Consider the following 19,191-nt stretch of genomic DNA (forward strand, 5'->3'; position numbering starts at 1 on the left):
TGCCCGTTTCAATTTCACTCAGACACATTTCTTATGTTTACGTATACATCAGTTTTTCTGATTTCAGTATGATATTGTAGATTAGGCGTTGAAGGATGGCGGCTGGGAAACAAGGCATGGTAACAGGTTTCCTCGCCATTTTGTGTCCGCTAGCGCCAGTGTCAATTCTACTACATGTGTATACGAGGGGTGATCAATAAGTTCTCGGCCTAAGTCAGAAATAATAAGCACAACTCAAATTTTGAGGCACAACTTTATAGTATGAAGCCTTTTATCAATATCCTCCAAATTACAAATCATTGGAGTCATTACTTTCCAGGCATTCGTTTTATGCAAATTAGAAGGTAAGTGGCGAGAAAAAAGTGGTGTGAATTGTGATCAGACATGTGTGGGTCGAGTTCCCCATGCCGTAAATTAACAAAAGACATTGTCAAAATGTTTGATAATCATTCTCCTATTTCAAGCAAAAAAAATTGGGTGTCTGACTTCCAGCAGCGCAAGTTCGATCGCACACCTCAGGTCAGGTCAATTGTCCCATTTTTTTCCGTTCTCCCTTACCTAACATTACTGGGTGTCGCCTGCAAAGTAATGATCACAATAATTTGAATTTTGGTACAGATTTATATAAGACGTTATACTTGACATCTATGCTTCGAAATCTGAGCTGTGCTTATTATTTCTCCGCAAAACCGAGGACTTATTGATAATCCCACGTACTTGTATAAAATCTTATATAAATGTGTACCAAAATTCAAATTATTGTGATCATTACGTTGCAGGTGACACCCAGTAACGTTAGGTAAGGGATAACGAAAAAAAGTGGACAATTGATCTGAAACCTGAGGTGTGCGGGTCAAATTGTCTGATCACACTTCACCCTTCTTTTTCTCACCACTTACCTTCTAATTTGCATAAAACGAATGCCTGGAAAGTAATGACTCCAATGATTTGTAATTTGGTGGATATTGATAAAAGGCTTCATACTATAAAGTTGTGCCTCAAAATTTGAGTTGTGCTTATTATTTCTGGGTTAGGCCGAGAACTTATTGATCACCCCTCGTACAATCAAGTCAATGTAACATAACTTGAGGTCAGCCAAAACCGTGATAAGGTGATTATTGTCATGAGAGGCTTGATCTGAAGACATTCCGTTTGACACTTTGAAAGTTATGTTTGAACGTTGGAGCGCTTGGCGTCAATCATAAAAATAATGCGTGAGAGTCAGAAAGCATGTGCAACGTTTCTATCCAACATTATCTTGAACGTACTCAACGAATAGATATTCCTCTTTAACACCCCTATGAAGTATAGCACATTCTACTATAGACACAAAGGGCGGCCACAGGATAGGCTCGGATCATATTACACATGACGTCATCACCTGAACAGTAATCGCACCGGTTCAACGACTACCGGTTCAAAACACACTCTCTGAGGTGGGAGGTCACGAGTTGGGACCATTCATTTTACACCGCCTGGACGCCGGCATCGTGTCTTTTAGAATAACGTATTGAGTGTTCGTATAATTTTGTGTCAAGAATTGATCCGTCCACATCTTATCTATAGTCTAGAGATCTACAGAAAGTCTCAGCAAGGATCAGTGAAGTGGAGCTTGTCTGGCGATGTGTATTTTTAAAAGTTATATAGATACCTCTAGCACAAGTGACTGAGCAGCTGAAAACGCGGTTCTACAGTGCCATTCAACTACAGACACAGCGTCACATGCTGACGATACACGCCGGTACGTAGTAGGACCAAGGAGTTTATAGGGACGACCGTACCCGATCGTCTTGACTAATTCGAGGCTTCAACTACAAGGGCGTTTCCTCTGACAATCTTCTGACCCAGGCATGGAGATGACCCTCCATTGCCATTAAAAGTATGTACATATTATATAATCATGATAGAACATTTACTTTCTCCGTACTTTCTACATATGGTAGTGCATGATTTATATACTCCCGAAGAAAGTATGGGGAGGGGGGCCGGTGGTCATCCCTACTTCCGGGATATCATAAGTAGTTCATCTTTAAGCAGATATTGGGAGGCATCCTTGTGTATTCAAATTTAAATTTATATCTATTTTGAATGCGATTACAATTTGAAAATGTTTTATTTCTACTGGTTGGCTCGGTAACATGACAATTACGATATGCACGATTCCTTCCTCAGACCGCCGTATAAATAATATGTTGTCTGCCCTGCCTGTTGTTATTTGAGTACAGATAAATTATTCATGATAAAGACAGTCTCTGGCCTCTTCGTGCGTTTTACTCTCCAAGCAGATATTATGCGCCGGTTTGTGGACGTCTTCATTTAATCGTTCGTCGGCCTTAATATTTTGTCAGTTATTCTTTGTGTATATGGGTTCATTATGTGCCGGAAGAAAAAAAATGCCAAAATAGAAAAGCCGAGAAACCGACATCCAAAACATGCCTGAGCCAAACTTCTGATTGGGGAATAGACCTTTCGTCGTTTTGAGGTGACACCTACAGTGAGTCAAGGTACTACTAGTAATTACTCCAGGCAGATTTTGATATCCTTCCTTATTTCTCAGCACGACTGTAAACTTCTGGCTTAATATAAAAGACGGCCAAAACGGCGGAGGTCAAACTCCTCCCGTCACGACCAGCTGCCGTCCACACAGCACGTTTTGTCAAACTGTTTAAAGGGTAAATCGAAAGTTGAAGGTCACGCATGCACCTATCCCAAACCAATGTATCCCTACTCCAGGCTTCCGAGGTCATTTTACACAACTGTTCAAACTCGCATGCCATGTGGAGGCCAAGTCAAATTTGTACTGAATACTCTATGCAGCTCCATTTAGAAATGACGCTATGCTTGAACTTGGAAGAACCCCAACACCCCAGTGCATGCCACAGTAAACACTTGCCCTTGTTATTGGCTAATGTAGAAGCCCACGGCCGGTATGTGGCTGGAGATGGATGTGAAGCACAGAACCCCCCGGTCCCGCACCCCCAGCATGGGCAGCGACGAGAACGACGGTAAGGACAGAATCAGTCATGGGCCTCTTCATGTAATTATGCAACTAAGTAGGTTAAAGGTTATATACAGCCATACGGCCTTATCCCTATATGATTCTATGCACACACAAAAAACTGAATAAACTGAGGCAATGACATAATCATTTATCTGGACCTGACTTAAATGTCTATCCTTCATCAACGAAAAAAAAAAGAATCTGTGACCCACTGTTCATCAAATTGAAGCAAGTAGGTGATTGACATCTTTTGTGGTATTTTCGTCTACTTGTTCTTTCTTTCGCTAACACAACGAACCTGCTGTTAAAAGAGTGCCAGCAGCCGCTGTTAGTCAATGATGACACGGAGGACCCGGATGTGGTGGATGCGGACAGCATGCGCTTCTTCACTGTGGAGGACGCGGTAGAGCGGGTGGGCTTCGGCCGCTTCCAGGTCATGATCATCTTCTTCGTGGGCGCCTTTTCCGTGAGTAGATTTTCCATCCTTAATATATTCAAGTATTTTCTTTTATCTAATTGTCTTGCTGTTTAACAGTACTGTTATCACCGAAAGTGTCACATCTAGTTGTGTTTTCCCAGATATCGAACGCCATGGCCGTGATGATGATTGCCGTGCTGGCTCCCGTGCTGCGGTGCGAATGGTGGCTGGAGAACTGGCAGGTGGCGCTTTTCACAACGGTAAGTCTGCGGTTTAAATGATTGTAGCTAACAGCTCACTCCGCCAGGCGCAGCTATTTGCAGTGAGCCGTGAAGAATCCTTGCACGTCTAGTCGGCTCAACGCACCACGTACAAGAGGATGAGTGCGTGAGTGAGCTAGCGCCGACGTTTGGCAGAAGTGATATCTTAGTTTATGTCTCAGTGGAAGTCACAGGTCGGCTACATTTTGTCGAAACTTAATTTTGATCATAATTAAGATCATTTTGATATATGAAAACGAAAATGATATGGTTTAGCTGCTTGCCAGATTCATAAGAACCACGATCCATACTCCGATGTCAGTGCCATGAATGCTTTGATGTTATCCCTACCTAGATGCTGTTTGCGGGGATGTTGGTCTTCAGCGTTCCGTTCGGCACGGTTGCAGACAGGTACGGCAGATGGCCGGTAAGGACGAGTTCTGTTGCTTATTTGTTTGTTTGTTTGTTACTTTAATGATAGCTGTGGCAAGAGTGAGCTTGCGAATGGACGTAATGACAGCATCATACTGCCATTACCCCTTTATGTATCTGCGGCCTTATCGCAACAGTGGGCGGACCTGACTCTAGGCCAAACGAGTACTAGTACATGTATGATGTCCATCGTTTTGCTATCAGATAATTAGCATTCAACTTTTACAATGTATTGTAAAAATAATCACCCAAGGTCAGTTTCTACTGTCTCCTGTCTCCCTGCATCCATACAGGCTCTGTGGATGGTAGCTTTTGGGATCAGTTGTTTTAACTTCCTGACGGCGTTCAGCCCCAATTACTACTGGGTGGTCATACTGCGGACCATGCTGGGCGTGACGTTTGCCGGCGGGCCGCAAATGTAAGAACTGGTTTAATCTATGAGATATGACAGAAAATAGAATATGAGAAATGATAGATATATTTCACAGCAAAAGCCACTTACCATTCACATCAGGTATTTACGTATTATGAATTGATGCGCTTTATATATATATAGAACCGTATTAGCAGCTGTACATTCTAGTTTGCAAAGCTTTCCACACATTTGCCAAATGTTTCTTATCTCCATTTCAGGGATACCTTGTTGATGGAATTCATGCCGTCCAAGTACAGAGCGAAGGCATACCTGATCTATGCCGTATGTAAACAGATTTCCATGTTTTCGTTTCACATTTCCAATGCAATTGATGAACAGAAACACTACCATGCAATTGATAAACAGAAACACTACCACATGATGTGTGATTATACTTGTGCCATGGTTTAATCTTGGAAAACTTTGGGATTCTTTGAACGTTTCATATATCATCAAAAGAACTCCTCTTTAAGATTTGCCCTGTCCCTTGCTGTATAAAGACTGCCTGAGTCGAATCGTTTTTGCAGATTTTTTGGTCTTTTGGCGGATCGGCTGTCATCATGTTAGCGTACTTGGTGGTACCGACGCTGGGATGGCGCTACCTCGTAGTGTTCTCCTGCATTCCTGGGTTTTTCGTCCTAATATTTTTCAAGGTAATGTATAGCTGTAGCGTGGAGGAAATTGGATGAAATTGACTATACTGTTCTTGTTCTTTAATGACCTTAGAATATCCTTTTTTAAGTCTAATTTTTGAAACAGTTGCCGAATGTGTTGATGCGAACGCATAGTTGATGTTCTGTCTGTTCAACGTTAACGACAAGATGTACGATCTGCGCGGTCAATCAAACCAGAATTTGTAATGTCCATATGCTGAGATTTATGCTGTTTTCTCACCTTAAGCCGTCTATGGTCATATTTTGTAATTATGATAAGATACGATTTGTTAACGTTTTTTTCATAATTTTCCCCTAGGCGCTGCCAGAGTCAGTCCGCTACTACATGGCGGCAGGGAAAAGAATCAAAGCCCTTCAGGTATTGGAGAGGATGGCGAGGATGAACAGGGCGACACTTCCTCCAGGAAAACTTGTCAAGTCATCCGAGGTCAGCGAATTTCAAAACTGCTAGATATTATATAATAGTACAGTAATCTCTAAGGTGACCGAGGGGAGATCAGAAAACCGCACAGCACTTGAAATACTCTCCGAACACCGCAAAAGACATATGATCTAATACGTCTTCTTAACTAAAGGTTACATGTAGCTGCATGGTTAACAGTTCTAAATTTAAAGCTAGTCTGTCACCGTTTGTTTTCATACCATCAATCAAGTTCATGTGTGTCAAAAATTGAGCTCTAGAATATGTAATTTTTGTCTCACTACCGCTTGTAAATCCGCAATTATGTAATCATTTTTTTGTTTGTTTTTAATTTCTGAATGACAGGCACCTCGGGGTACGATGAAAGAACTGTTCAAAAGAAAACACCTACGGACCTTGATACAGGACGTCATGCTATGGTAAACTTTGAAAATTGATAGATACACGGTTGTATTGATAATTGATTCAAGCAATGATTTCTGATAGCAAAGGACCTGTAAGAACTATTAAACATCGTTATGAAACTAAATGGTTATAATTTTGGCTCTCCTGACCAGCACCCGTAAGTTTGAGTTATGCAACATTGGTTCTTGTTTCTCCCTTATTTAATTCAATAATTTGAAATCAAATTTCAAATTTCAATCTAGCAGCGTAAAAGGACTATTGAATTGTCAGATGATATCTTTTGACCGTTTTGCATTAGCTTGAATGTTTTGTTTTTTTACCTTTTCCATGTCCAGGTGCGGCGCAGGCGCACTGTACTATGGTATCGTCCTTGTCAGCTCTGAGATCATGGAGAGTAAAGCATCCTGCACAGGTTATCATATATCATAATAACATCTTTATGATTTTACACAATGGTTATAATTACGATTGCTCAACACATGTGATTATATGAACGCCTTAATTGGTCACGAAGTCTCTGCGTAATTTATGTTTTAAAATGACCCAGACATAGGTAGATTTGTGGATGTTATACAATATCGTGGGCGTGAGAATTATAGCCTTAGTTGTTGTCAAAAATTCTACCCCTGATCAGTGTGTAACCTGTGCATCACACATCGTCTACAGGTTCGTCTGTCCACGGTTCCTCTGACGTCATCCCCTGCTCATGTAAACCCCTCACCAGTAAGGACTACATCTCCATGATCGTCTCCACGTACGGGGAATTCATCCGTGAGAAATCTTTATTATCTTCCGATTTCTTTGAAGAAGAATCGACAAAAGTGAATTATCAAAGGAATTGTATCTGATGGTTCCTAATCTTTGTTTCTCCTCACAAATTCCTTTATTGGAAAATACGACGTATCGTAAGACATTCTTTCTACGTGTAGCAGCTTAACAAAAGTGCCTAGATACTGAGAATATGTTATCCCTTAATGATGGAGTTCGAAAGTTTGGTGACCTGACTTGAATATGTTCGAATAATTCTTCACTAGATAGATTAAACAACGACTGCAACTGGCTCGATGATGTGCAACGGTTAGGTCTGGTGTGAGTGTAATATGACGAGCTGCTCCCGCGCTGCGTACATATTACGTCCATACTTCGAAGTTATTAGGTAGGTCGGTTATACAGATTGACATCTTTAGCTTGTAATTACTAATACCAAAATTTCGTCAGAAATGCCGATCAACCTTTTCCTGGTGGACTTAATCGGCCGCAAGTTGACCCTGACGTTGAACCTGGCCCTGGTGTGTACGTTCTTCATGCTGCTGAACATGTGCACGTCTGTCGCCCTCACCACGTTCTTCTTGTTCGGTGTCCGTGCCTTCATCAGCGGGGCCTTCAGCATGGTGTACATCTACACAGTGGAGGTACTGAAACTGCTTTAGTAACCGCTGTGATCAGCTGAAGAATGTAGAACGTGCTTGATTTAAATGTAAAAGACTCTAGATTCTCTAGAACATTTAATGGTATTGGAATACTAAGTATGGGGTGTACAAATCATTAGATGCAGAACAATCATGTCTTATCATTAACTGACATCTCGTATGTCCTTTTCTTTGTTTATTCTGTTCGCCGTGTATTCATCAAAGCACTATGCAAGGGCGGACTGTCCGTACCAAAAATCAAGGAAGAGAAATTCAAAGTTAAAATCTTGTGTTCTGTTGTTTTCTCAGTACTTCCCCACCAATGTTCGAGCTCTCGCTATTGGAACATGTAGTACCGTCGCTAGGGTAGGAGCGATGACTACTCCCTTTATTGCGCAGGTAAGAACCACTACATATTTAGTTTAGCAACTTTCCGCTTCCTATGATCTTGGCTTTTGTAAATTTTGGAACGTTTACATGACAACACTTCCTAAACAGATATGGCCAGGTTCCGAAGACATTTGATATAATGTAAACGCTCTGTTATTTTTTTGTCTGTTCCTATGATGTTATAATTTACGTTTGCACATTTTCGGTTCCATTAACAGTCTATGCACCAGGCGCAGCATAGCCATCATTATAAGAAGTCTCATATAATGTTCCCGACCTCTATTCAGTATGTTGAACTACATTTGATGTCCTCAGGTTTTACTGAACTACTCCTTGTCCCTTGCGCTGTACGTGTACGGAGGGCTGGCGGGCTTCTGCTGTCTGGTGGCCTTGCTACTGCCACAGGACACCATGGGCAGGAAACTACAGGTATGTGTAAACCATTCATAAACCACTCGTCACTCTTTCATGATACTGTAAAATGGGTACAAATTACATGTACAAAACGTCTAATTTATTGCTTGACACATTTTATAGTAGGACCTGGCTAAATGATATGCAAATTCTACTCATACGTACATCCTATCTTTATCTCAGATCCTGTTGTGTTGTATGAAGTGATGCATGATAGATAACCTATCCTCTGTTGTTCCAGGATGATGTACATGTGGTTTCCACAGATAGCCAGCAGCCCTCAGAACAGGCCGCCTGAAGGACCACATGTTGACGGCCTTTTAGTTAATGAGGGAGGGGTAGTTGTGGCTAATGGTGTCCAAATTCAGTTGTACATGTATATATATAGATATTGATAAAGGTGACAAATTTTTAATAGATTCAACCTTACTCCAGCCAATATTTATGTACACGTACACATGCAAAATCTAACATCAATGTACATTCAACTGCTATACAAATGACTTTTGCAATGTTTTTCATTCCAAAGATCTCAGGAAAAAAGCAGATAATATTTTATTTGTACAAATGCTGGTAACAATAAGGTGGGACAAGGTGGCATGTGGTGCACAATGTTAATACTATTGTTGTATTTTATCATAAAGGTGGGTACATAATTATGTCCATGCACATGTTGTATGGTACCTTTTAATCCAAAAGGGAAATATTAAAAAAAGTTATGAAGAACATTGTTCATCCATTATGTGCAATACTACTCTTATCAGGTTGTTTGAGTACATTTGTCATTTCTTAACCCTTGGGTGATGACCAGACTCCTTGGGGGTGTGGACTTACCAATCCCCTGCCACATGCTTGCATGAATTTTACACCCATTGACTCCACTATCCAGCTGGCCACCACTATCTGCTCATGGAGGCAAGCAGACAATGGGACGGATGTAAACTAAAGATAGAGCAGGTGTGTAGTGGAGGGTCCTTAGCAAGTCTGCTCCACACACCACCTCTAATAAGTCTGGGAACCCAGGGTACATGTATGTTCAATAGTGACGCCTTATGCCAGTAATCCTAAGCTCTAATATGTACAGGAACTGTTGATACTTCAAATTACTACTGCATGTTTGTACAGATGCTGTAAATGTATATGGTCTTTCGCAGTAGAACAAGAAGGGAAATTGTTTTACACTCACGATTGAAACAATTCTATAGTACAGTAGTCACACAAGCAAGACATATCCACAGTATCATGAATTCAAGATGGAGTGGTCAATGCAAAAATCAGACCATCACAAAAGTTTCAAAATTTACAGTAGCCTAGACTTCCTCTCCCTCTCCAAAGTTCTCCAGATCATCCACAGGGTTTTCCTGCACCAAGACTTCCCTGTTCTCATACGTCCAGAAACCGTTCAGGTCGATAAGAATGTTTGTGACAGTCTCTCCCTGACTGCTGTTGATAAGATCCTGTAGTGTGATCTTCAGCGGATCCGCTGGTTTCACCATGTCGAAAATCTCGTCCTTCACATCCTCAAATGAGACCGGCTCCTGGCCGTGGATCTTCATCTGTTCTTGGATGGCTCGGAAAAAAGTGTTCAGGGCAAAAATGTTGAGGTAGTTACGATTCTGAATGTCAAGGAGGCGGAAGATGTACTGCAGAGCTTGGGGTTCCTTCCGATTCTCCATGGCCAGGACAAAGTCCAGGTATGTCTTGTAGTCCATCTCACCATCGTAAGTGAGACATTCTTGGAAGACTCGGTTGAGGAAGACAGGCGTGAGGGTGCCAGTACCGTAACGGGAGAGCTCCTCCTTACTCAACATACCATTGTGGTCCTTTGAAATGAAACAATTAAAAAACATATGTCAACAGAAATGCATCACAGAAGAAAGCAGGGATACTGAAAATGAGGTCAAGAAACATTGACATGTATTAGATGTTACTTCAGCGTTTATTTTACCTGTTGGTTAAATGAGGTGCTAAGAACATGAGAACCATCCAAGAAACTACTGAGCCTATTTATTACAGCATAGAGCATACAAACTTTACATGCATATGAACACCTGATACACCACAGGCATGAGGATGGGACTAGGTAGGTAGGTAGACACCTCACCTTGTCCAGATTAAGGTACTGTCCGTACACACGTAGTGCAGAGGGTGCTGAGAACCAGTTAGATTCCTGCATCTCCTTGGACAAGTCCTCATCTCGTAACTCCAACAGGTCATCCAGGAAACTGCAGGCCAGGATGTCCTAAATAACATAATTCATACATGGTGAACTTTGTAAATTCATTTGGTACAGCATACTAACATGTACATCTTTACAAGTTTCTTTAGTGCAAGCTTCAGTACAAAAACAACATTTACACCAAGTAGAAATGCTGGGATGTACATATAATTACATTGCTACATAATCCTAATCAAAGCTGTGAAAAAATGGAGGACAGCAAATTGACCTGGATCTTGATGCGGCCTGTCCTGAGCGGATCCAGGAAAAAGAAGAACTTCCTGACAGCCGTGCAGACGTAGAAGGAGTAGAAGGATTTCTCCAGTCCGTCCAGCTGGGGCAGGGTCGGGATCAGCTCCAGGATGTAGTTCTCCAGGTCTGCTTCCTTCAGATAGCCCTGTCCAGCCACATCGTACAGACTCAGGCCGATCCTAGTCTGGTGCAGCCATACCTGAGGGTAGGAACACAGTACATAAAGGTTAGTACAACAACACATAGTCTCCAGTCCTTCAGACAGCCCCGTCCTGCCACATCGTACAGGCTCAGGTCGATCCTAGTCTGGTTAAGCCATACCTGAAGGTAGCAACACAGTACAATAACATCATAGGTTACTGAACTTACTGGAAGTCGACAAACCTGCTTCTTTCAGCTGACATCTTTGCACATGTTTAGTCTGATCCCAGTCTCCCGCAAACATGGGCAGTTACTGAGTGAGATGTTTTAAAAAAATCTCTTATGGAAATTGTTAAAAGAAGATTCCTTCACATGATCTTGCCTCACCTTCCTCATGACGTAGTTGAAGAACTGCATGATGGAGATCCTGCCGTAAGGGTCCTTCTGCAGCAGCTTGGCAAACACTGTGGCTGTGAAGTATGTCTTACACTTAGGGCCTGCCTCCTGGGATACCTGGACAATGAAGTACATGTATGGTGTAAAAACTCTTGGTGTCCTAGTACTGATAGTCTTCCTGTTCCAATCAAAATCCATACAATCAGTAAGCTAAGCAGTGTTTCAGGAAACAAAGCTCTCTAAATAGCTACTATTATAAAATTTGTATGAAGATTATAACATACTATTTGTCTGTGAATACCTTGAGAAAGTCCTCATAGTTGATCATCTTCTCATCTCCCATGAGTGGAGGTGTGTGGTGCTTGTCCAGAAGGAACCACAGGCTCTGTAGCTCATCATTGTCTAACAGCTGTCTGCTCCTTCTCTGGAGGAATACCTGATAGCAATAAACACATGCATGTAAAGAAGATCTAACAACATCATCATCATCATATTCAACAATTACTCAGTAAAATGTAGCAAAGCTTGACTACATGTACAGATCTACATGTACAATTTCTGCAGCTTGTAACGCTTTACAAGTAGTCAGCATTTTATCTGGAGAAAGACTTGTTTCCATACATCACACTTGGCTATTTTCTCTTTAGAAATGCAGACATACAGCAAAAATAACTAAAAGTGACAAAAATAATACTACAGAGAGCTGACAACTTTATCATCTAAGAAAATGTGTTTAAACATCAGATACAGTTTTGCTGCCTTTTTGTAGACAATGGATGACTCACTGCTCTGGATTCCTCCCTCAACTTCTGTTGTAGGACCTCATCTTCTGCTGGCAACTTGAAGTAGAACTTGGGGATAGACTTAAAACTCTCATGCTGAAAATATAATGGCACAAAAGGTTGGAAAACAGTTTTATAATTCATTTTCATACAATTCTTTTTAGACAACCTACAGAAATTGAGAGGGTGAGCAACTGTGCTATTAAAAAATGATGGCCTACCAAAAGTAAAGTAGGGTTGAAAGCTCTTTCATATCTGGCTTTTATAACATGACTTCAAAAGAGAGCAGTGATGAAATATTCAATCTATATGGTAATTGATAAATGTTGGGGAAGCTAGGTTCAGCTAGTCTTGAAGACACTGTCAACATAAATTTAAAAAACTACTATATGTTCACCTCAGAGCATAAAAATTAGCACCTACCTTAGAACCAGTGTAATAGTAAGTCATAATTCCATTGGACACTGCTTTATTGTTGTTAGTATAGCAAAGCATTCAACTCAAAACAAAACACTCACTCAAATCTTCACCAACACCGACATATCATTGATTTAAACATACTCATGCACAGGGAGATGATGCATTGTGAGTATAATATGTCAAAGTAGAAGGCCCTTGATTGAGACATGGTCTGGATCAGAACTTCTTTTTAATTGACTACTAAATCACACACAATGCAACTCTCTGCACATGTGAAGATCAAATGGCAAACCGGCTTCTTGTGAGCTGTTCCTACCTACCAGCTGGCAGCTGTGTTCAACTCCCTTCTTCCTGCACTTTTGGAATATCAAATCAAAACCACACAAACCACACACTTCCAAACGTACGTCCACAAACACCCACCTGTTGTGAGGAGTTAGCCCCTACCTGACGGTTGGGTTGGACACCCTTCCACTGACAGTACAACTCTGTAAACAGCTGTGTCTCCTCTGCACGCTTCTCCTCTTCTGATCTTGTTGGCTTCCCAGCAACATGCGCCTTTAGAGCTTTCTTCCAGTCCATCTTCAACACACAAAGAAGTGTGTTCTTTTATGAAGCTGCTATAGGTTAACTACCGTTCAGCAGGTCTGTATGCATGAGACCCCCGTAAAAAACAAGGATTTCATGCGACACCCTCCCCCATCACTGCGTAAAAATGTCACAGAATGGTTTTGTTGTCGTAAAATACCAAGCTGTGAAGCAACAAGACTAACACCGAACCCTTGCACGTACCTTTAACCCACTGACTTTTCGATAAAGTCCTCAAACAACAAACAAAGCACGAAAAAGTCACATAAAACTCGGAGATTCCGTTGAATCGGCCGCCATTTTGATCCGTCGACAAAGAGCTATGTACTATTTTACTTACAAGGTATGTTGGAAAGGTTCAGATGAAATAACTTCAAGTCCATAGGTAAGATTTAGATGAAACATACAAAAACATTTATATCACCATTGCAGACCTAATTGTCTTATGCTCTCGCAATATCATGGCTTTTAGTGGTAATTGTTCAGTTAATGCCCCACCCTTGCAAGTTACCAGAGTAGACTCACCCACATCAAGATGGCCGCCGCGGTGGCACAAAATGGAATGGAGAAAATTTCGGATGAAATCGTGCTGCAGTTCCTTCAATTTCTTCCGTTAGATGACATCTTAAATGTCCAGCGAGTGAGCAGAAGGTTTAGCAGAATATGCCAAGACAAAACTCTCTGGAGGTGAGGTTCTATTCTCCCACAGACATACGCCATTCATTTGTTGACTCCTGCTGTTTACATTTGTGTAGCAAAGCAGACGACGTTCCTTGCACGTTTTGAGTGGGGAGGGGGGCACCACGAATTGCCGATTCAAATTAACCCGTTGTTTTCGATAACATGTCACAAATAGAACAAATAAAATCTCTTTTCTAGCATATGCTTCTTATATCAGTCTGGTATCCCGGTTTCTTGAAAGCAATAATGTGCAATTTTAGCTAAGATTCTTGTCTTTCAATGCTCACAGGCACACTGGTTTGAAGTCTTGCCACGCGTTATCAGACGACCTCCTTAAAGACATCATCAGCCACCAAGCAGTGAACATACAACATCTCAGTCTCCATGGTTGCCATTGGTTACGCTCCACATCCATTGAGGTATTGTCACGATGTGTGAACCTCCAGACGCTGGACCTATCACACTGTCGGGTCACCACCAAATGTCTCTCCAAAATCTTATCAGCTACAAAAGAACTCCGTCGCCTTGCGTGGGATGTGGAAGGGGGCTTCCGGCCATCATTTCTCAGTCAGGAGTGTAAGGAGACTCTGAAGAAGTTGAAAGTATTAAAGCAGGTGTACCCATTTGAAGTCCACCAGGACCTCTTTGGAGTCCTGACATTCTGCCCAGCCCTGGAAAAAATCTACTTGCTTGGCAATGTGCAGCTTTCCCATGTGGCCTGCTGGACATACAATCCTCTTGAAGAAGATCAAGCTGCAGTGTCAGCAAGCAACTTAAAAGAGCTGGTCTGTTACGGGTTTGAGAACTCTGAAGTGGCATCGTCTGTGTTTAACCTTCTGACGGGCTCCATGAAACAGGGTGACCCCCAGCCAACTCTCCGCTCCTACTGTATCAGTGGGGGTCCATTTGTAACATACGAGAAGGCAGTGGGGAGCTATGCACAGGCATTTGAGCCATTTAAGACAGACTTGTTGCAGCTTGATCTGTCCTCCGGGCGCGAGGGAATCTGCTCCATCTCAGACCTGGAGAAAACAAAGAACCTGCAGTTCTTGAGACTGTCGTACAACTTTTGTCTCCATAGTTATGACCTGATGGCAGCTTCCACAGTATGTCAGAACCTCCGAGTGTTAAACCTAATGGGGTGCAGGTACTGCTTCAGTGTAAGTTACTTGTGTGCTCTTATTTCTCTGAAAGTGTATTTTAGTGAGAAACCCAAAAACTTTCATCATGGAGATTTTGTCTGACCTTTTATTTCCAATTTACTTAAAAGTAACCACTCAAGCCACATGAACAAACTTGCTGTGCAAGTCTGTTGAGGCACACAGTGTCAGTATCTGATTTAGCTAAACTCATCAACCACAGAATGTATAACCACTGTGACTTTTGTTTCCCCAGTGTTCAGAGAGGTTTGACTGGGACCTGAGTGGTTTGGAGGCTGTAGCTGAGAACTGCCCACATCTCCACAGCCTGAACCTGAGTGGTGCTCACCACTGTAACTCCTTTGGCTGTCCCAATGTCTTTCCTTCTGATGACCTGGCAGACACCATTGCCAAGATGAAAGGTTGCTGTAGTTTCTTCAGTCATATTGCACTTCATGCATTTTTGTACATCATCATGTCATCATCCCACAGTATTACAGATACTGATTTAGGATTATCATTCATTAGTCAAACTTTCAGACATACATGTAATGACCATGAGCAAGTGTTCCAACCTTCTCCCTGCTGAAGTATCCTTCCAGTACCAAATTTGGTTGCAGGTTAATGGTTCTTGTGATTTATTTATGATGTAAACAGTGTTTGTGTATTATATGTTATCTCTCATCAAATAAATTCATTAATTCTAAACATGGCACTGATTACTCTAGGTCTGGTGAGCCTGTCTCTGCCTGCCTGTTCTGTTGGAACTTCCAAGAAGTCTAAGAAGTCAAGAATTGATCCCACTTTTCAAGGAAATGGACCCAGGCCACAGGTACATGTTCAGGATACCTGTTGTACAAAATCATGTTCTGCAACTTGTAGTTATAATTGCACTTTCATTCCTTCATTTAATAATTCATTCATGCATTTATTATTTCACGTCTTCCTAATTTTTTCTATGTATTTCCTTGTTTCCTCTGCCATGGGAAAGCATTTAGCATATGACAAAATGTGATATTACAACATTTAGATATTTGATCAAGCACATTTATGGAAGGTACAATCACACCTGCATGTGCCAATTACATTGGAATCTGCATATATCCTGCACCATCTATGAACATGTTTGTTTTTATGTGCAAATACTACAGTCTTCATCATCCAGAACATCCCACTACAGCAGGGCTGACCCACAGGTCCTGAACCTATGGAAGATAGTGCAGGGCTGCCCCCTGGTGGAGGAGTTTGAACTGCTGGGTGTGGGCTTTCACTCCCAACTGGTCCACAAGGCATTACACCTCAAGTTAGAGAGGGACAAGGGAGGCTTCTTTGTTTACAGACCATGGTAAGACATGTGTCTCAAAACCCTACTAAGATCTGTATCTAAATGTGTACCTAGTACAAGGAGGTTAAAGAAAGTCATTCTTAAAAGGCCACATGACAGGCAGAATGACCTGGAATGCCATCTGAATGGAAATTATTTGTATATTCCTACGTATTTATAGTGCATTTTTGAAATTCTCACTGCATTTTCTGATATTTGTGCCCATTCTTGTGGCTGATCAGATGTTTTCGATCATCCTCAAAACTTTGGAGGTGCATTTGAAGTTGATTAAAAGTGTATTGTAATAGACTATACTTTGATTGCTGTTTCTTATTTCCCCGCTTCGCTAGTATGGACTTCCTTTAGCCTATGTCTGTACCCATTCCTGATTGTGACTAATGCCTGTTCCAGTGATGATGTGAAGTCCCGGATGAAGGATGCGGACCTGTCCTGTATCTGTGAGTGGAGGAAGCTCCGTAAGCTGACCCTGGGGGGGTTACCAGGGGTGATCACAGGGGAATTCCTGCAGACCCTCCCAGAGAAGTGCCCTGCCCTGCGACAGCTGTCCCTGGCTAACCTGGGCCCCACAGGGCAGTGTATCTACTCCAAGAACCTACTGTCTGCACTCAGGAGGATGCCACACTTACAGGACTTTAGGTTAGGTTTGGTTTGAACCTGCATGTTATATGTGTAGATAATGAGACCATAGATAGTCACAGTTTTACAGGACAACACCTAGTCCCATACTGAACTATATGAACTACATTTGTAATGCACTGTCATTGTTGGCCACTTTCATTATCCTTAGCATGACACAAGTTTGATATGCAACATTAGGGCAGGATGCAAGTTGACTGGCTTTATTTTTTCTCCCAGGATTGAGCAACCAAACTTCAATGTATCCTGGAGATTCGACGAAGAAATGGCTGAGTCCCCCTTCCCGTCAGGGTCATGCCTCCTCGTAATTTAGAGCTCGCAGACTCATCGTCCGATCGAATCGCGCCTAATGTGAAGGGGGTATTAGGGAGCATATCTGCACTGTAAAATTCATCCTGAGTTGTTCTAATGTGAATACATGTACATGTACGTGTATCTGTATAAAGCAGTAAATGTCCTATCTGATGAAGGTACTGTGGATCTTGAAATCTTTGCAGTAGCTTTATTTTCTTGTTTTTGTTGTGGCATCTCTCCACCATGTGCGAGTGTGCATGTCCAATGCATTACTATCGTACGACAGAATTGTTTCAACTGCAAATTTAGAACACTGCAAATGCAAAAACCTCCATTTTCCCTCCTACCACAGAGGAAACCCACCACAAAAGGAAATGGTTTTACAGTATTTAGCAGGAATTCTACAGAATGATTTAGATTACTGTGGATTACTGTCACAGTGTTGTCCCTGTGTTGTGATGTCGTGCTGCAACTGGTGACAACTCTTTTCCCTTGATTTCAGGGTCGACCCTCATCTGACATTGAAGCTCTTTGAGAAGGTAAGGTGCCAAAGAATGGATCATAACACCAATGCCTTTGAATGTTCCAGACTGACTGAATTATGCAGTGTAGAAACAGAAACCTCCTCAGAGTTTGTTTGTTTGTTGAGATTAGTTGAGACTTGACTTCCTACTTAGGTTTTATTTTTACAGTGCAAACATCTGGTTGTGTGCCAGCTGTTCACCATGGCACAGGTTCTGGCCAGTCACAGATTGCAGCAGCTCATCAAACAAAGGTTGGTTTAAATTTTCATCTGAATTGTCTCCAGTACAATAGCAACGATTTTAAAACTTTTTATACAACTGCATATTGTGTAGCATTTCAGTGGTAATTGGCAAAATATTTACAAAATGTTAACAGGATTTACAAAACCATCAAATATCAACCTCTGGTTATCATTTTTTTTTACCCTTCTTTTTCTTTCATTCAAGTGAGTGATCTTATGAAAGATGTTCTTATTCTCTATTGAATATGAAGAAAAGAGGTATCACTTTCTCTCCCCAGGTACCAAAGTGAGCGGCCAGCGCTGCACGTGGCTATCCAACACCTGCTGATGGAGGACAGCCGCTTCCTGAGTCAGCTCATTCCCATGGTGCACCTGGAGGAGTTTACCATGTACAAATCACGGGTGGGAGAGCAGCCTTTGGAGCTGGACAAACATGTGGAATTGTAGAGCCTAAAATTCAGCAGTGCACGGGTGTCCTGTTTCACCTTTTGTTATTGAAACTTAAAGTACTGATGGGAAAGGTAGCAATTTTATACCTGTTTTACACCTAACTTTGAACCTTGACCATGCATATTAGGTAGAAATTACCATAAATGCTACATTGTGCTTTCTGGTACATTTTGTAGCCTTGTTGGTGCCATGTTTGATCATCATTTTACTTTTGACTGAGTGCTCATTCGTGAACATTTAGGTATACTTGACAGCCTTAATTTTTTCACATTTATAATTCATCACACATTAGGAGAAGACTAGACTTGAATGATTTGGAACTTAATGGTGTCAATTAGAATGGATAGCTTTGTGTACCTCTACATTATTGAGTGGCCTTTTTTGTTAAAACAATAAACATTACATATTTGATTTATGTGTCACTCAGATTGTGGGTAATTATAAGATTGAATGTGCAATTATTGTAAAGAGTCTTGCATATCATGATGTTGAAAAGGTGGGAAAGAATGTTTTACACAAATACATGTAATGGGAAGTGCATTATTTGTAAGATAAACATGAAACTGCAATGATAGCAATGATCGCATTTATGACACTTTCATTGAGGACCTGAATGTAGAACTTGGGATAGAAACTTTTGTTCAGACATAGGAGTCCCCAGTCAGATGTTTCTTTGGGGCTGGATTTTTTTTAAGAAAATAAAGGGCTGAAAGCCACATGAGATGGTAAGTCTGTATGAGAATGAGAGAGCTGTGATGAGTTTGAAGAGCATGGCCAAGCCAGGCTACTTTGAAAACTGAGAAAATTTGATTGGAAGTTAATAAAAAGTGGGAAGAACTGGACT

The 19,191-nt window shown here is 41.5% G+C and overlaps 3 protein-coding genes across 9 annotated transcripts; 2 read left to right on the forward strand and 1 right to left on the reverse strand.

Annotated features, from left to right (window-relative positions):
- The first annotated feature begins 1,412 nt into the window (after positions 1–1,412).
- On the forward strand, positions 1,413–8,965 carry LOC118404396 (putative transporter SVOPL). Of its 2 annotated transcripts, none has more exons than XM_035803476.1 (16): positions 1,413–1,741; positions 2,915–3,005; positions 3,313–3,467; positions 3,581–3,679; positions 4,035–4,106; positions 4,405–4,529; positions 4,745–4,808; positions 5,054–5,179; positions 5,499–5,627; positions 5,967–6,040; positions 6,362–6,438; positions 6,693–6,797; positions 7,245–7,438; positions 7,745–7,834; positions 8,141–8,254; positions 8,481–8,965. In XM_035803476.1, the coding sequence occupies exons 2-16, from the start codon at positions 2,930–2,932 to the stop codon at positions 8,535–8,537; spliced, it is 1,557 nt and encodes a 518-aa protein (XP_035659369.1). In that variant the 5' UTR covers positions 1,413–1,741; positions 2,915–2,929; the 3' UTR covers positions 8,538–8,965. The 2 variants fall into 2 exon arrangements, with proteins under 2 accessions (XP_035659369.1, XP_035659362.1); XM_035803469.1 differs by having other exon boundaries at positions 1,414–1,879.
- On the reverse strand, positions 8,770–13,724 carry LOC118404412 (serine/threonine-protein phosphatase 2A regulatory subunit B'' subunit gamma-like). 6 transcript variants are annotated; one of them, XM_035803510.1, is made up of 8 exons: positions 13,562–13,724; positions 12,896–13,030; positions 12,032–12,124; positions 11,548–11,682; positions 11,238–11,363; positions 10,687–10,908; positions 10,344–10,481; positions 8,770–10,062 (listed from the first exon to the last, which is right to left on the reverse strand). In XM_035803510.1, exons 1-8 carry the CDS (start codon positions 13,565–13,567, stop codon positions 9,550–9,552), a joined length of 1,368 nt encoding a protein of 455 aa, XP_035659403.1. In that variant the 5' UTR covers positions 13,568–13,724; the 3' UTR covers positions 8,770–9,549. The 6 variants fall into 6 exon arrangements, with proteins under 6 accessions (XP_035659403.1, XP_035659379.1, XP_035659411.1 ...); XM_035803486.1 differs by having other exon boundaries at positions 12,872–13,030; XM_035803518.1 differs by lacking the exon at positions 13,562–13,724 and adding an exon at positions 13,241–13,374.
- LOC118409081 (F-box/LRR-repeat protein 18-like) lies at positions 13,560–19,182 on the forward strand. The gene is made up of 9 exons (XM_035809945.1): positions 13,560–13,723; positions 14,007–14,877; positions 15,113–15,278; positions 15,585–15,688; positions 16,008–16,201; positions 16,592–16,847; positions 17,611–17,670; positions 17,824–17,906; positions 18,176–19,182. The coding sequence occupies exons 1-9, from the start codon at positions 13,572–13,574 to the stop codon at positions 18,342–18,344; spliced, it is 2,055 nt and encodes a 684-aa protein (XP_035665838.1). The 5' UTR covers positions 13,560–13,571; the 3' UTR covers positions 18,345–19,182.
- The last annotated feature ends 9 nt before the right edge of the window (positions 19,183–19,191 follow it).

The sequence above is a fragment of the Branchiostoma floridae genome, chromosome 2 (genome assembly GCF_000003815.2).
Source record: "Branchiostoma floridae strain S238N-H82 chromosome 2, Bfl_VNyyK, whole genome shotgun sequence".
NCBI classification, from domain to species: domain Eukaryota; kingdom Metazoa; phylum Chordata; class Leptocardii; order Amphioxiformes; family Branchiostomatidae; genus Branchiostoma; species Branchiostoma floridae.

What these genes read in the sequence shown, in the direction of transcription:
- LOC118404396 (XM_035803476.1), top strand. Translation starts at nt 2,930, where the DNA reads ATGTGGCTGGAGATGGATGTGAAGCACAGAACCCCCCGGTCCCGCACC. An exon ending in AGGCATACCTGATCTATGCC is followed by an intron (nt 4,809 to 5,053) that starts GTATGTAAACAG and finishes TCGTTTTTGCAG; the next exon opens with ATTTTTTGGTCTTTTGGCGG. An exon ending in GAGTAAAGCATCCTGCACAG is followed by an intron (nt 6,439 to 6,692) that starts GTTATCATATAT and finishes CATCGTCTACAG; the next exon opens with GTTCGTCTGTCCACGGTTCC.
- LOC118409081 (XM_035809945.1), top strand. Translation starts at nt 13,572, where the DNA reads ATGGCCGCCGCGGTGGCACAAAATGGAATGGAGAAAATTTCGGATGAA. An exon ending in CAAGACAAAACTCTCTGGAG is followed by an intron (nt 13,724 to 14,006) that starts GTGAGGTTCTAT and finishes CAATGCTCACAG; the next exon opens with GCACACTGGTTTGAAGTCTT. An exon ending in CATTGAAGCTCTTTGAGAAG is followed by an intron (nt 17,671 to 17,823) that starts GTAAGGTGCCAA and finishes TTATTTTTACAG; the next exon opens with TGCAAACATCTGGTTGTGTG.
- LOC118404412 (XM_035803486.1), bottom strand. An exon ending in TGAGGGAGGAATCCAGAGCA is followed by an intron (nt 11,683 to 12,031) that starts GTGAGTCATCCA and finishes TATTGCTATCAG; the next exon opens with GTATTCCTCCAGAGAAGGAG. An exon ending in AGTACCTTAATCTGGACAAG is followed by an intron (nt 10,063 to 10,343) that starts GTGAGGTGTCTA and finishes TTCATTTCAAAG; the next exon opens with GACCACAATGGTATGTTGAG.